At 37.7% G+C, this 15,107-nt stretch overlaps 1 protein-coding gene across 1 annotated transcript; it reads right to left on the bottom strand.

The window, feature by feature from the left end:
* Positions 1-7,641: 7,641 nt before the first annotated feature.
* On the bottom strand, positions 7,642-14,066 carry LOC103974450 (uroporphyrinogen decarboxylase). The gene is made up of 6 exons (XM_009389287.3): positions 13,834-14,066; positions 12,903-13,024; positions 10,848-10,958; positions 10,213-10,401; positions 9,980-10,105; positions 7,642-8,309 (listed from the first exon to the last, which is right to left on the bottom strand). Exons 1-6 carry the CDS (start codon positions 13,946-13,948, stop codon positions 7,794-7,796), a joined length of 1,179 nt encoding a protein of 392 aa, XP_009387562.2. The 5' UTR covers positions 13,949-14,066; the 3' UTR covers positions 7,642-7,793.
* Between the last annotated feature and the right edge of the window lie 1,041 nt (positions 14,067-15,107).

Below are 15,107 nucleotides of genomic sequence, written 5' to 3' on the forward strand. Positions count from 1 at the left end.
AAGTGGGTTCAAAGTTCTGCCAAGTAAGTCTGAAGAGGAAATCAAGTGAGATGCTCCATATAATTTTAATTTGTTTCGACTAATATGTTGTGAATAGAAATCCAATATCTTTTACTATGAGAATAAATTTTGAATTTTTAAATTGAGAACTGTATCTGTGATCGTTTTGTAGGTCTGTTTGTCTCCGATAATTAATTCTTGTCGATCAAGAACAATAGTAGGAAAATTTGTATAATAATGACATACAAAAACAAAGTTAGGGTGTAAAGAAGACATGATGACAACATCCCATTGGCAATCTAATTTACCATCTTCAAGAAACCTGAAAATTTCATGCATCCTTATTTTCTTCAATCCTGTGGGAAAAATGGATTTATGATCTCTCAGGATATTTAGGTCTTTGATTCTTTTGATATCAACCCGAACACAGTGAGAAGTTGTGGCTTTTGGTCTATAGATATCAATCAGAAAATTTCAAGTCTTTTATAGTTTACAGTCGTATAATATTCTTTACAAAATAAATAGAGATTATAATTTTTATACCCAATAATTTCAAGTCTCTATTTCTCCTTCTCAACATCAAATATCTGAAAACCTTTTAATAATCTTCTGCATTCAGTCATTTAACTTATAGATAGCAATAGCTTTAGCAGCATCTTAGAAAACTGATGTATCTCACACATCAGTTACAAGAACTTTGGAAAGATTAATCATGATTTACTTGCAGGAAGATCTTCTTCATGGCGAAAAGGATTCCTATCATCTGAATGGTAGCGTCATAGATCTTTTAACTTCCTTATAAATGAAACTATATGAGTGTTGAAGATCATCGCAAACTTGGTTAAGTTAATCTCATATGAGATTAACTTTTCATGTAAGATACAAAGGGATTGAAATAATTTTTGAATATATATAAGAATCATATTTCGTTTATCAAAACAAAACATCATCTTTAATTTTTTTTTTCTTCAACAATAAAAGCACTGTATAGTCATTCTATATGATCGCCATTTAATTTTGTCAAACTAGGTTGATGTTCTTTAGAGAACTTTGCAATTCTAAAACTACCGGTGGTTCTATTACAAGTTACTATCATCGATCCGTGATATGGAGCTACACATTGGCCTTCATCTTATAACTTCTAGTTTTCTTCAAACCATACCCTTTTGAGATTTTTAAAATATTTTTATCTAAAAATACTTATAGAAAGTTCAAATTGTGCTAAATATTATAATATATTCAATATAGCATGATAGGGCATATTGAATAGCCTGATAGGGCATATTCAATATAGCCTGACAGGGCAACATGGTCGCCCCCACATCACACGTGTCACCACGGACTCGGGATGATGGTTGCCCCCCTCTCTCACGTTGTCTAGAGCCACACGAGCTAGCGTCGTCCCAACAAGGGCCGCTCCGGAAAGCTCGAGACGATGTCGCGTGACATCGTTCCGCACATATCGGGTGGCGATCGTCCTGAAAGTACGAACTCGTCACTCGGAGAGTCAACCGTCGCATGCAGATTGTGTATGGCCGAACCTCGGGTACTAGAATAAAAGCCCTTAACAAGCATCTGGTAAGGTGGCGCAAGCTTTCTACAAAAGTCCACTGACTTAATTTTTGGAGGGGCCTAAGTCGAGAAACTCATCCCCTCTTGACCTAGGCCAGTGTGCAATGATGGGGATATAAACTGGAATAACCTTTGTATAGGAACAAATACTAGAAGACCAAAATACGCAGCGGAATAAAATGGAAACACAATCAAATAGAACACCAAGATATATATGGAAAACCCCTTCAATGTGAAGGGTAAAAACCACGGGGCAAACTAGAACTATGAGAATAATGAATATACAAATCTCAATCTCTTGCCCAAAACCCTAGCAACAACCACAAGACAATAACTGGGATACAAGGATCACGTCACTGCCCACAATATCTAAAACCTCCCAAGTAATCACAGCAAGAGCCTACTATAGATTTGATCTAACCTGAGATGAGAACACTGCTAGATGATTGAGAACAGTCTCTCTGCGTTGTCCTTGTCTTCTTCCCTTTCTTTCTCTTCCTTTTCTGCCTTGTTCTCCTTCTTCTCTTTGGAATCTCGTGGCTACCAAGATCTGCCTCGTTGCTGCCTTTTTATAGCTTTAATCTGCATCTAAAACGCAGCCACCATACCCCCCTAATCTTAATTAGGGTTAGGTTAAGAGGGGGTGTGGGCTGTGGGCTGATAAAGCCCACATGGGCTGAATATGGGCCATCAGCCCAACAACCTCCCCCTTCAGCCCACAAGGGAGGCTGTCCCATGACTTCTCAATGTGAAGCCATGCCGACCAGCTGTCGACATATCTCCTGTCTTTCTTTTGGTAAGGTCTTCGTCAACATGTCTGCTCCGTTGTCATCTGTATGAATTTTCTGAAGCTGCAACTACTTCTCTTCAAATACATTTCGAATCCAGTGGTATCTGACATCTATATGCTTTGACTTGGAATGAAACATTGGGTTCTTACACAAATGGATGGCACTTTGGCTGTCACAATGCACCACATAATTTTCCTGTTTCAGCCCCAATTCTTGTAAGAATTCTTTCATCCATAACATTTCTTTGCATACCTCTGTAGCAGCAATATATTCTGCTTCTGTGGTAGAGAGAGCAATACACCTTTGCAACCTGGATTGCCATGACACAGCTCCCCCTGCAAAAGTAAGTACATAACCTGAAGTAGACTTCCTCGTATCTATATCTCTTGCCATATCTGCATCTGTGTAACCTGTTAACACAGGTGGTCCACCTCCAAAGCTTAAACAAACCTTAGAGCTCCCTCTGAGATATCTAAAAATCCACTTCACTGCTGCCCAGTGCTCTTTGCCTGGATTTGCAAGAAATCTGCTAGTAACACCCACTGCATATGCGATGTCTGGCCTCGTACATACCATTGCATACATTAAACTTCCAACTGCTGAAGCATAAGGAACCTTTTGCATTTTCTCCTTCTCCTCATCACTTGACGGACTCTGTTCTGAGCACAACTTGAAGTGACCTGCAAGAGGAGATCCAACTGGCTTAGCATTGCTCATACTAAATCTTTCCAATACCTTCTCGATGTATTTCTCCTGTGACAACCAAATCTTCTTGTTTTTCCTGTCACGGGAAATCTGCATGCCTAGTATTTGCTTTGCTGGCCCCATGTCCTTCATTGCAAAAGACTCACTCAGTTCCTTCTTCAACCTGTCAATTTTAGACATATCTTTCCCAAAAATAAGCATGTCATCAACATAAAGTAAGAGAATAATAAAATCCTCACCAAACCATTTGATGTACACACAATGATCTGAAGCCGTTCTTTTGTATCCATTTTCTGTCATAAATGAATCAAACTTTCTGTACCACTGTCTTGGAGCTTGCTTTAGCCCATACAAGCTCTTCTTCAACTTGCAGACAAAATTATCTTTACCTTTGACTTTGAAGCCTTCTGGTTGCTCCATATAAATTTCCTCCTCTAAATCACCATGAAGGAAAGCTGTCTTCACATCTAACTGCTCAACCTCCAAGTCCTGGCTAGCAGCAATACCAAGAGCAACACAAATAGAAGACATTTTAACAACAGGAGAAAATATCTCTTCAAAGTTAATACATTTCTTTTGACCAAAGCCTTTCACAACCAATCTAGCTTTGTACTTTGGTTGAGAACAATATTCTTGAGTCTTCAACCTAAAAACCCACTTGTTCTTCAAGGCCTTCATTCCATTTGGTAGCAGCACCAAATCATAAGTGTGGTTCTTCTGAAGAGCATTCATCTCTTCCTGCATAGCAATTAACCACTTCTCTTTCTGCTCACTCTCAACTGCTTCCTGGTAACTCTCTGGTTCACCTGCATCAGTAAGCATCACATACTCATCTGTAGAGTATCTTCTGGAAGGTTGACGTTGTCTAGAAGATCTTCTCAACTGAGGTTCTGCGGAACTTGCTCTCCTACTTCTTCTTGCTCAACATGTCCTACAGGTAAATCAACATCAGGCTCTACACTATTTTCCTGCACATCTCCCCCATCACCATGATATACTGGAGGAATAACTGGGTCACAATCTGCTAATCCTTCTGCAGAAGTCTTGGCTGGTGCCTTCTTCTTCAAATCTTCAAAGGTTTGATCCCCAAAGAAGACCACATCTCTGCTCCTGAACACCTTCTGCTTTTCTGGATCCCAAAGCCTGTAACCAAACTAATCATGTGAGTAACCAAGAAAAATACATTCTTTAGACTTACCATCCAGCTTGGACCTCTCATTGTCTGGAATATGTGCAAATGCGCGACAACCAAACACTCTTAAATGCCTGTAGGAAACATCTTTCCCTGACCATACATGCTCTGCAACATCACCATCTAGGGTTGTACATGGTGATAAGTTGATCACATCAACTGCAGTCCTCAAAGCCTCATCCCAAAACCTTTTGGGTAGCTTGGCCTGTGAAAGCATACATCTGATCTTTTCCATGATGGTGCGGTTCATCCTCTCTGCAATTGCATTATGCTGAGGTGTACCAGGAACTGTCATCTCATGTTGGATTCCATGTGACCTGCAATAGTCATTAAACAATCCCGTATACTCGCCACCATTATCTGATCTTATGCATTTCAATTTCCTTTCTGTCTCCCTTTCAACCCTGGCATGAAACTCTTTGAAGACATTAATAACCTGATCTTTGGTTTTCAAAGCATAAGCCCAAACTTTCCTGGAAAAATCATCTATAAAAGTGACAAAATAAAGTGCACCACTTATACCAAGAACATCAACAGATCCACCAGGAGTTTTTGTCCTCAAAGGACCACATACATCTGTATAAACACGGTCTAAGGCATGCATTTTTCTAGACAAAGCAGCACTAGCAAATGAAACTCTATGTTGTTTACCAGCCAAACAATCAATACAAGGGTTCAGATGTATACCTCTGAGATCTGATAATACCTCTCTCTTGGAAAGAGCTTGCAGCCCCTTCTCGCTCATGTGTCCCAATCGCCTATGCCACAACTCCATACTGAAGTCTTTCTCTGTAGCATTTAACTGCTCACCATAAGCTTTAGCCTGCAACCTGTACAAAGTATGACATTTCTTTCCACTAGCTATAACAAGAGAACCCTTACTGAGCTTCCATTGCCCTCTGTGAAATCTGCTTTCATAGTCTTCATCATCTAGTCTTCCAACTGAAATTAAATTCAGCTTCAAGTCAATCACATGCCTCACATCCTTAAGTACCAACTTGCAGCCAAGGTTGGTCTTTAAATGGATATCACCCATGCCAATGATGTCTGCTGTGCCATAGTTGCCCATCTTGACAACACCAAAGTTTCCAGACCTGTATGTAGCAAAAAACTCTCTCCGAGGTGTAGCATGATAAGAAGCACCTGTGTCAATCACCCACTCAAGATCCTGACACACACAAGAAAAAATATCATCAGAAGGAGACAAAATCAAATAATCACCACCCTACACTGTAGTTGTAGTATTATCCTTTGACTTTGTAGACTCCACTTCTTTTCCCTTTTTCTTGTTCTTCTTAGGTTGCTTACATTGGTTCTTGTAATGTCCTTTCTCATCACAGTTATAGCAAACAATATCTTTTCTTGATCTTGACTTGCTCCTACCCATACATGAACTGCTTCTAGACTTTGACCTTCCTCTATTCTCTGAGATAAGTGCCTGTGAATCATTCTGAGATGTTGCTGAACTCTTTCTTCTCAACTCCTCATTCAACAAACTGCTTGTTACTTGACTCATAGTGACAATACCATCTGGTGCAGAATTACTGAGGGAAATCACCAGTGTCTCCCAACTTTCTGGTAATGAACTGAGAAGTAACAATGTCTGCAACTCATTATCAAGAGACATTTTCATAGAGGATAACTGGTTAGTAATACTCTGCATTTCATTCAAATGCTCAGCAATAGAAACACCCTCTCTATATTTTAGGTTCACAAGTTTTCTGATCAAAAAAGCTTTGTTGCCAGTTGTTTTTCTTTCATAGAGACTTTCCAATTTTTTCCAAAGAGAATATGCAGAAATTTCAGTAGAAACATGGTGAAAGACACTATCATCAAGCCACTGTCTAATAAACCCAATTGTTTTTCGATCTAACCTCTTCCACTCATCATTTGTCATAGTTGTAGGTTTTGCACTATCCCCCTGCAAAGGTCCATACAAATCTTTGCAATACAAGAGATTTTACATTCTTGATTTCCATATCATCCAATTATTTCCATTCAAACTAATCATGCGAGAAATATTACTGGCCTCCATGTTCAAATACAAAAATTAAATCACCAAAACCCCGCTCTGATACCAGTTGATGGGGATATAAACTGGAATAACCTTTGTATAGGAACAAATACTAGAAGACCAAAATACGCAGCGGAATAAAATGGAAACACAATCAAATAGAACACCAAGATATACGTGGAAAACCCCTTCAATGTGAAGGGTAAAAACCACGGGGCAAACTAGAGATAATCCACTATGAGAATAATGAATATACAAATCTTAATCTCTTGCCCAAAACCCTAGCAACAACCACAAGAGAATAACTGGGATACAAGGATCACGTCACTGCCCACAATATCTAAAACCTCCCAAGTAATCATAGCAAGAGCCTACTATAGATTTGATCTAACCTGAGATGAGAACACTGCTAGATGATTGAGAACAGTCTCTCTGCGTTGTCCTTGTCTTCTTCCCTTTTTTTCTCTTCCTTTTCTGCCTTGTTCTCCTTCTTCTCTTTGGAATCTCGTGGCTACCAAGATCTGCCTCGTTGCTGCCTTTTTATAGCTTTAATCTGCATCTAAAACGCAGCCACCACACCCCCCTAATCTTAATTAGGGTTAGGTTAAGAGGGGGTGTGTGCTGTGGGCTGATAAAGCCCACATGGGCTGAATATGGGCCATCAGCCCAACATGCAAGAACCCGATAGCAACGAAACAGAACGTACCTACTAAAGAGGCACATTCGGAATTGATCACGAGCTTAGCCAATTCCCGACCAAGGCTTGATCACCGAGACGATACTGGACATCAGTAGTCAGACTGAGCCGGGTTGACTCATCGACCACAGCGTACAGGTTCACCAACATAACCTACTTATTAATTTTAATATTATTTAAAAACTATATATATATATATATATATATATGAACAAGGAAAAAATCATTGAATAATGGCATTAACCTTACTCGGTCAAATTTAATGTAAATTTATCATCTTCAACATAATAAATAAAGACATTTAATATATCAAACTACTCTATTAATTCAACTAGCTAGCATGCTTGTTTCTTCAATATTTTTATCATACCATATCCTCGTTGAAAACAAATCACTCATAAACAGTATTTGGAATAAACATTTAGATTAAAATCACATTCAGTCACTTCTCTTTCTTGGGCTCGTTTATTTTCAAAATCACCACTTTCATTGTTTCCATCATAATGAAATAGGTTATACAAGTGTACATCTTGATTGTCAAACTAGTCTTTCACTTAGATTGATGTCTATCTTAAATTTTGATTGTCAATATAATCGAGAACAAAAAAAATTTCATTGAGAAGAGAATCACCCCACCCCCTATGATGAAATCACTAGAACAACACGGTAGTAGCAACAAGGATGACAGCTAGAATTTATTAGTATACAAGTTATATGAGTCAAACTTATACTGAAAACATCACTCCTATGGAATTCCACTTGCATTCGACATCAATTTTATCAAAATGATAATCAAAGAGAGAATTTAATTGACGAAAAATTTTAGTATCTGATCCCTTTTGCCACTTCAAAAAAGTGCGCAACATTTTCCTCGGGGGTTCCCACTACAATGCCATGACCGAGGTTCAATATATGCTTGCTGCTACCTGCCTTTCTTACTGTATCATTAATTCGCTCGGTTATAAACTCCGTTGATCCAAAAAGAACACCAGGGTCGACATTTCCCTGGACTGCGATATCGGATCCCAGTCTTCTCCTACCTTCAGCCATGTCTACTGTCCAGTCCAAGCTGACAACATCGACGCCTGTCGATGGAAGTCTCTCGAGCAAGCCTCCTGAACCACTTGCATAAAGAATCAATGGTAGATCAGGGTGTGTCTTCTTCACTGAATCCACAATTTGTTTCAAATAAGGCAAACTAAATTCTTCAAAGTCCACGGGACTTAGTTCGGTCGCCCAAGAATCAAAAATCTGGACAGCTTGTGCCCCATTGTCAGCTTGATACTTGATGTACTCGGCCATAGAATTTGTAAATTTCTGTAACAGTGAATGTAGAACCTACAAAAGAAACATGGTGTCCAATAAGGACCACTAAAATTAAAGACATGCTTATGGAGCTAGCATCTGAAACAAAGAACTAATGGATCAAGAGGTAGCTATTCAACATGTTTTCGAGTATCTTTTATAAAGAACTAACAAGGTAAAATTATCTCAACTGTTTAGTTTGCAAGCAAATATCCAGCACCTTAAACTCACTTTACAAGTTATTTGATAGATGCAACAACGCTGACAAATTATGTTAGGCTATTATGATCTAACAAAGGACTGGTGAAATTGTTTCTAGTGATCCGATATTTTGCTACCCACATCACATGGCATCACGCCTTTGACGTTAGGCTACTTCAACCTCAACCCCCTCCTTTTCAGGATGGTTTCTTTCTGGTCACATTGATTGACACCACAAAGTGTTAGATTGTATCAATTCTACTGCATGGATACTTGTCTTGCTCGTCAATTCTGCCACATCCAGCAGCACTTCCAAGACCTCCAGGTGCTAAAAATATGCCTCATTAATGTCCTATTGTCAATTAAGTTGAAGACTATTTTATTTCATGACCTCTATGGAGCCTCCAAATGTTTGACATCCCAACTTCATGTAACTTGACTTTTGTCTAAGACTCCATGTCCTAATTATAGCCTAATGAGCATTCAGGTACAAGTTACTCTTAAAGTTATTAGCACTTATTTCCTTCAACATGTTAAGCATTTAAAATAATAATTCCCAAAATGGCAACTGACAGTATTTACTACTTAGTGATATTCAACATTATCTCTCGATGTTCTGGAAAAGGTTTCCGGTGATGGCTTGCTGAAAGAAGTCAGTCACCAAGTGAAGGCCAATCACTTTAAGTAGGATGCAGTTTAAGAATATAATACTTAGGCAAAGAGCTACAAGTTTTCACAGCATATCTAGCACTGAACCCCACTAACTTGACAAATTCTGTCTTATGGAATTACTCTTTGTGCTACATCTGGAAATTGAGTCACTTAAGAGCTGATGAAAGCCCATCACTGTCATCATAAACCCTGACACATAGAGTTCTATAAAATGGATGACTTAAACAACATCCCTGAAAATATGTCATGGGATATAACATCATAAAATATGTGCATAAATACAAAATGATTTAACAGTACCTCATCAAATATGTCATGGGATATAACATCATCACTAATTCAATATAATAACTTAATAATTTTAGAATATAAATACAGTAGCAAAAGAAAATTAATTTATCATAAAATAACTATGAAAAATAATAAATTTTATATAACAGTATAATGATATTATCTCCTCTCTAATTATATCCTGTCTCCCATTGTGAAAACAACTATCCAAATAAGACAACTACTTTCAAGAAACAATCTTCAGAATAATGTCAAAAACTGTTTTCTGAGAATATATCCAATAAAAAATGTGCTTAGATGCACAAAATTCAAACATATTTTCCGCTAATAAAATGTACACCTCAAAAAGAAATATAAAATCAACGTGTCAGAAGCTTCTTCTGGTTTATAATGCATAAGAATACCACTATTTCAATGGACAGGCTGCATATCAACCTATTGAAAAGCGATTGACTATTAAAGTAGTACTAATCTAATTAAATTGATGAAAAGACTTCTCTTATTGTTTGCTTCAAATTATATCACTTGATCGTAGATACCTGTGGTTGAGAAAAAGCCAGCCTTTTTATCTTCGTGAAATGCTTAGATGAACCACCTTCAACGACATAAGATGCCAGGGTGAATGGAGCTCCAACAAAGCCCAGAACAGCTGCATCACTTTTAACCTGCAAAAGCAACAAAACTTTGATAATGCAAAATGCTAAAGTATTAACAGTTTACGAGCATGGACTGATGACACCATGAAGAAAATTAGAAAAGATAGCAAACTGACCTCTTCCCGGAGTGTTGTCAATGCTTCACCAACGTATGGAGCCGACTCCTCAGGAACAAACTCTCTGACTTGAGCTACATCATCAGCTGTTCTAATAGGACTGTATATTACTGGACCTTTTCCTTTAACAATGTCAAATGGTATATTCATCCCAGGAAGTGGGGTAAGGATATCTGAAAACAATATAACCTGCCAGAAAACAAATGCAATAACTGAAATCAGAAAGAACTAAACAAGTACATGGAAATGTTATTTTACCCCATCATGCATTCAGTAAAGAAAAGCCAGTTACAAATTTGTAATGGTTAAATGACAAAAGAATTATTATAACAGCATTGTTCAAACAAGCTCTTATCCTATTTCATAAGTAACATAAAGCCTCCAACTTTGGCCTAAAATACACAATTAATTTTACCATTTAATGACCATGGTTCACCTTAGCATATACACCATGGTTGCATAAATGTACAACAAATATATTAGGCAAGTAGAACAGAAAAATCAGAACCCACAGAGCAAATAAATTAAGGATTTCACTACAGATTTCAACCAGCAGTCATAAGACAGATCTAATATGGTCTTACAAATAGAAGGGCAGAAAGGAAAGATAAAGTTTTCCACATAAAGTCTCTTACCCCATCAGGCCTGAAAACCTTCCAAGGTTGCAGAGAGATTTCAACCACAAGATCAACGTTTTCTGATCTTTCACGAAAAGAAGGATATTTTTCACAGAGCAGCTGATAACTCTGTTTGGAAGAGAAAAGGTAAAGAAATAAGTAATATTGCAAACACTCTCAATTTATAGTCATGATACTTCAATATGATCTGCATGAACAGCAATTAATTTGATATAAGTAATCAATTTTGGTGCATTACTGGTGACAGGAAAGTATTAAGGGCAGCACATCAAGAAGATTAAAAAATACATTAAGTTTATGAAGTAAGTTAACAGTTGCAATTGAATCCTTATAATACATTATTGTCAATGAAAGAGGAAGAAAGTCTTAACATTTTATTTAAAATGATCCGCAATATTAAATATTCTCACTGAAACAAACTAATAGGCAAGGCTAGAATTTAAACATCAGGATGTTTATTTGAATGTTTTGCCACATCCAACAAAGATTGTATAAGTACGTCATTGCACATTAAATATGTAGACAAACACCTTCATATATATTGAATTCATGTTAGACACACCTGAACAGCTATGACATGATCTCGAGTCTATAATAGATGCTAAACTAGTTTAAGTAAATATAACTTATGCCACAGATATCCATTTTCAGTTACACATTATACTAATTAAGCGAACCTCAAGATAACAAGTTGCAAAGCATAAATGTAAGCTTTCTGCACAATCAAGTTCTTGGTCAATCTCATGCACCGACTATATCCTTGAAATGAACCAGTGTTTTTAAAAGTGTTACGCGCCAAGGTCTCAAAACGCCCAAGGTACTAGGCACTCGCCAAGGTGCCCGCCCAAGCTACATAATATTAAAATTAAAGAAATATATATTACGATAGATTAATATGATCATAAAAATAAAATGATACAATATGGTTTCGACTAATAGAGACTTATGTTAAACAAGTTTCTAACCAGTGCTAAATAGTTCTAAAGAGTAGACCAATATGGTGCCAAACAGTTCTAAAGAGTGGATCAATATGGTGGTAAACGGTTCTAACCAATGTTAACTAGTTCTAAAGAGGGAACTGAGAAGAGGAGTAACCGATGGCTATAGATGAAGGTGAGGGAAGGAGAGGATAGCGAACAAAGCTATGTACGAAGACGGTGGTGGTGGACAAAGCTACAGACGAAGGCACCGGCGACGAACAAAGGTAGAGGAGGTGGATGAAGCTATGAACCAAGGCGACAAAGGAAGCTGCAGGGATGGACAAAGGCGATAGCGGCGGACATAGGTTTCACTTCGGGTTTGTCCCATTGAGTCGGGTCCCAACCCAACTTCACTTGGGCACTCGCCCAAGGTGCCCGGCGTCTAGCTCAAGCGAGCGCTTCATCGAAACGTCTTGCCCAGAGGTTTTGCGAGGCGCTCGGGCCTTGCCTTGCCCGAGCGCGTAGGTGGGTGCCCGAGCACCTTTTGAAAACACCAAAATGAACTCGAATGAGCAATTAATTACCAAACTAACTGCAAGTTTAACGAGTCATTCTATGATGTCTCACCCAACAAAGACCTAGAGGAGACTATATCATAGCAGACGATATTGACTCATGATTCCATATAAGTTTTAAAAAAAGTGTGCAGCATGGTTGAGGCCATACCCAATCAGAAAATGATATTCAAATGCATGTCATGTAGTTGCCATATCAATTAATTCATAACAGGTGAATAAATTAATGAAACATCTCACAATCTAGACTATCTATATGCTAGCATCTTAGTTGTAGCAACATCCTACCATTGTTCGACAAAAAAAGAAAAGCATATTGACATTTGGTACAGCCACTGAATAGTAATTCAAGAACCTGTAAATACTAAACTTTCTGCTGCATTTTAATTCCATAATTTGTGTATCAAAATTTATTTGTATTGACTATTTGTAAGTGTACATGAAATTAAACCGTGATATCTAAAGTTTGAGATGTACAAATAAATTCAATGGCTTTGAGAGAACTAAACACAAGCTCTGCAGGCCACAGCTGGAAACAAAGAATGCATTAGACCTGCCTTCATGTACCTCCCGGCTTGCCTCATAAGCCAAACTGGGGGTCTTTCAACTTTTTCACCACGAACAGCATTCAATAGGAGTGGTTCAGTTACACTAGCAACTTTTGGTGCTTCTATATACTCTGAAACATAGAATAAAAACTGAAAAGTTAAAACCTGAAAGACAAAGAAGCAACAATATAAATTTAGATCAGCATATTATCTTGGATCTTTTTGTTCAATCCTTTTGCAACTAGAATTTTGAATTCTAAAGGATCACATTTTATTGTCAATTTACTGCGACGAGGTACAACCAGATGCTTAGATTCGATCCCCGACTCAATGGACGAGTTAGTTGCCACTATTTGTCATAATATATATAATCCTCATCGATAGCCATCTAACTGTCATGAGCACCATCACTCACTCTCTATTTAATCTCACCATGTTTTCTCTTTTGACATCCTTCTGCTAGCTGCTAACTGCTAACAGCATCGTGCCAACGGATGTCTAGCCATCTGTACAATTCCTCTGCCTCTTTAACATTGCCGAGATCTACAATACGCTTGATAATACATTCAATTCGCAGATGCTGAATTCTTCGAAAAAGAAAACAAATCCCAACATCAAGAAAATAATTGTTTGAAGAATTGACATTGACAAATACATATGAATCTACTAGGTACCAGCAATGATGGCATGGGATTACCACCAAGGCAAAAAACCCCAACATTTCAAGTCCTTTTAATCCCTATAGTCTTCTCGATTTCTAGAGGTCATCAAGATGAGAATCTAAACAACTTCCTTTTTTTTCCAGAAAAACTATCGCCAATAACAATACGACAAAGGAATTTGAAGCCCTAGCTCAACTGGTTGACTGAGCTCGTACAAATTAACGTAAAAAGGAAGACAGAAAAAAGATGGAATTAAGGAAGAACGAGCAATTTGGTACCTCCGACGGTGCATCGGATCGCGAAGGGCTTCGATTTGGACCGAGAACTAATGGCCGAATTCCGAGCAACAGAGGCTGGCGAGTAAAGGGAAATCGGGCAACTAATGCACGACATCTTCCGGAGACTAAAATTACCCAAAAACAAGATTCAAGTCTCTTCTCTAGAAGATTTGGTAGCCGCTGCTCTCCCCCGCGCTCGCATTTACCTCTTCGCCTGCAACAAAAATTGGCCGACGAGAGAGAGGATAAATAGAGGACATTAACGACCAAATAAATTCTATTCATTAAATACCTAAAATACCCTTTCATGCAGCGGCGGGAAAGCATTAACGAGCTCGCATAGGATCGGAAATCTTCATCTTAACGAGGGTATTATAGGTAATTTGTTATCGCTCTATCTAGCTCGTCCTCCCAAACGACCAATTAGATTCGAGAGTATAGTGTTGCGGATAACGCTGTCCACTAACAACCTTTGACAAATATTTTCCTTTTAATTTTAATGCAAAAATCTCCAAATGTTGCTATCACCTCCTTTCTTCTTGGAAGTAAAACATAATTCTCTCCATTTACTTCACCAATTTGTCTACTTTTTTTTCACTCCACAGTCAAATTGATTCAGGATTAATCAAGAATTTATAGATCACTTTATTTATTTTTTAATCAATATCATCACATGAGACATGACTTTCATTTATTTTTTTGATTTATATTAATTTGGGTGTGGCAGAGATAAATTTTGAATTTAGGACCTTTGGCTTTGTGTTACTATTTTTTTTTCAAGATTAATATTTGTTTTTTGTTTGACTAAATCTCATTGTAAATTCTGGAGATGGAAATATTTGTGTTGAGCATTGAGCTGATGATAGAAAAGCTTATTTGTCTGCAGCAACTTAAACTTGCATTCATAGATTCAGGCCTGTGATCTGTTCCATGTAAATTATAATTGTTGTCATATAAAGCAGGTTGATTGATTATATAGATTAATTTCGGGTGCATTATTCATCTGGAAAAAAAAACAAAAGAGAGTAGAATTTGCATCAGATCCATTGAGCTTGAATCAAGGCACAGAAAAAGCTACCAGCAGATGCAGTATCAGTAATGCCCCAAACTCCATGAACTATTGAAAGATCATATATGATTCATGTGCACAAAAAAGAAGTAGATCTAATTCTGTGATAAAAGTTCAAAACTTTTAGCAGATTTTTGAGGAACAAATACTTGTTTTTCGAAGAAACAGTTGAAGAACAGATCATCTCTTACAGTATGTTACGAGG

This window comes from Musa acuminata, chromosome BXJ3-6, assembly GCF_036884655.1.
Source record: "Musa acuminata AAA Group cultivar baxijiao chromosome BXJ3-6, Cavendish_Baxijiao_AAA, whole genome shotgun sequence".
In the NCBI taxonomy this organism is placed as follows: Eukaryota; Viridiplantae; Streptophyta; class Magnoliopsida; order Zingiberales; family Musaceae; genus Musa; species Musa acuminata.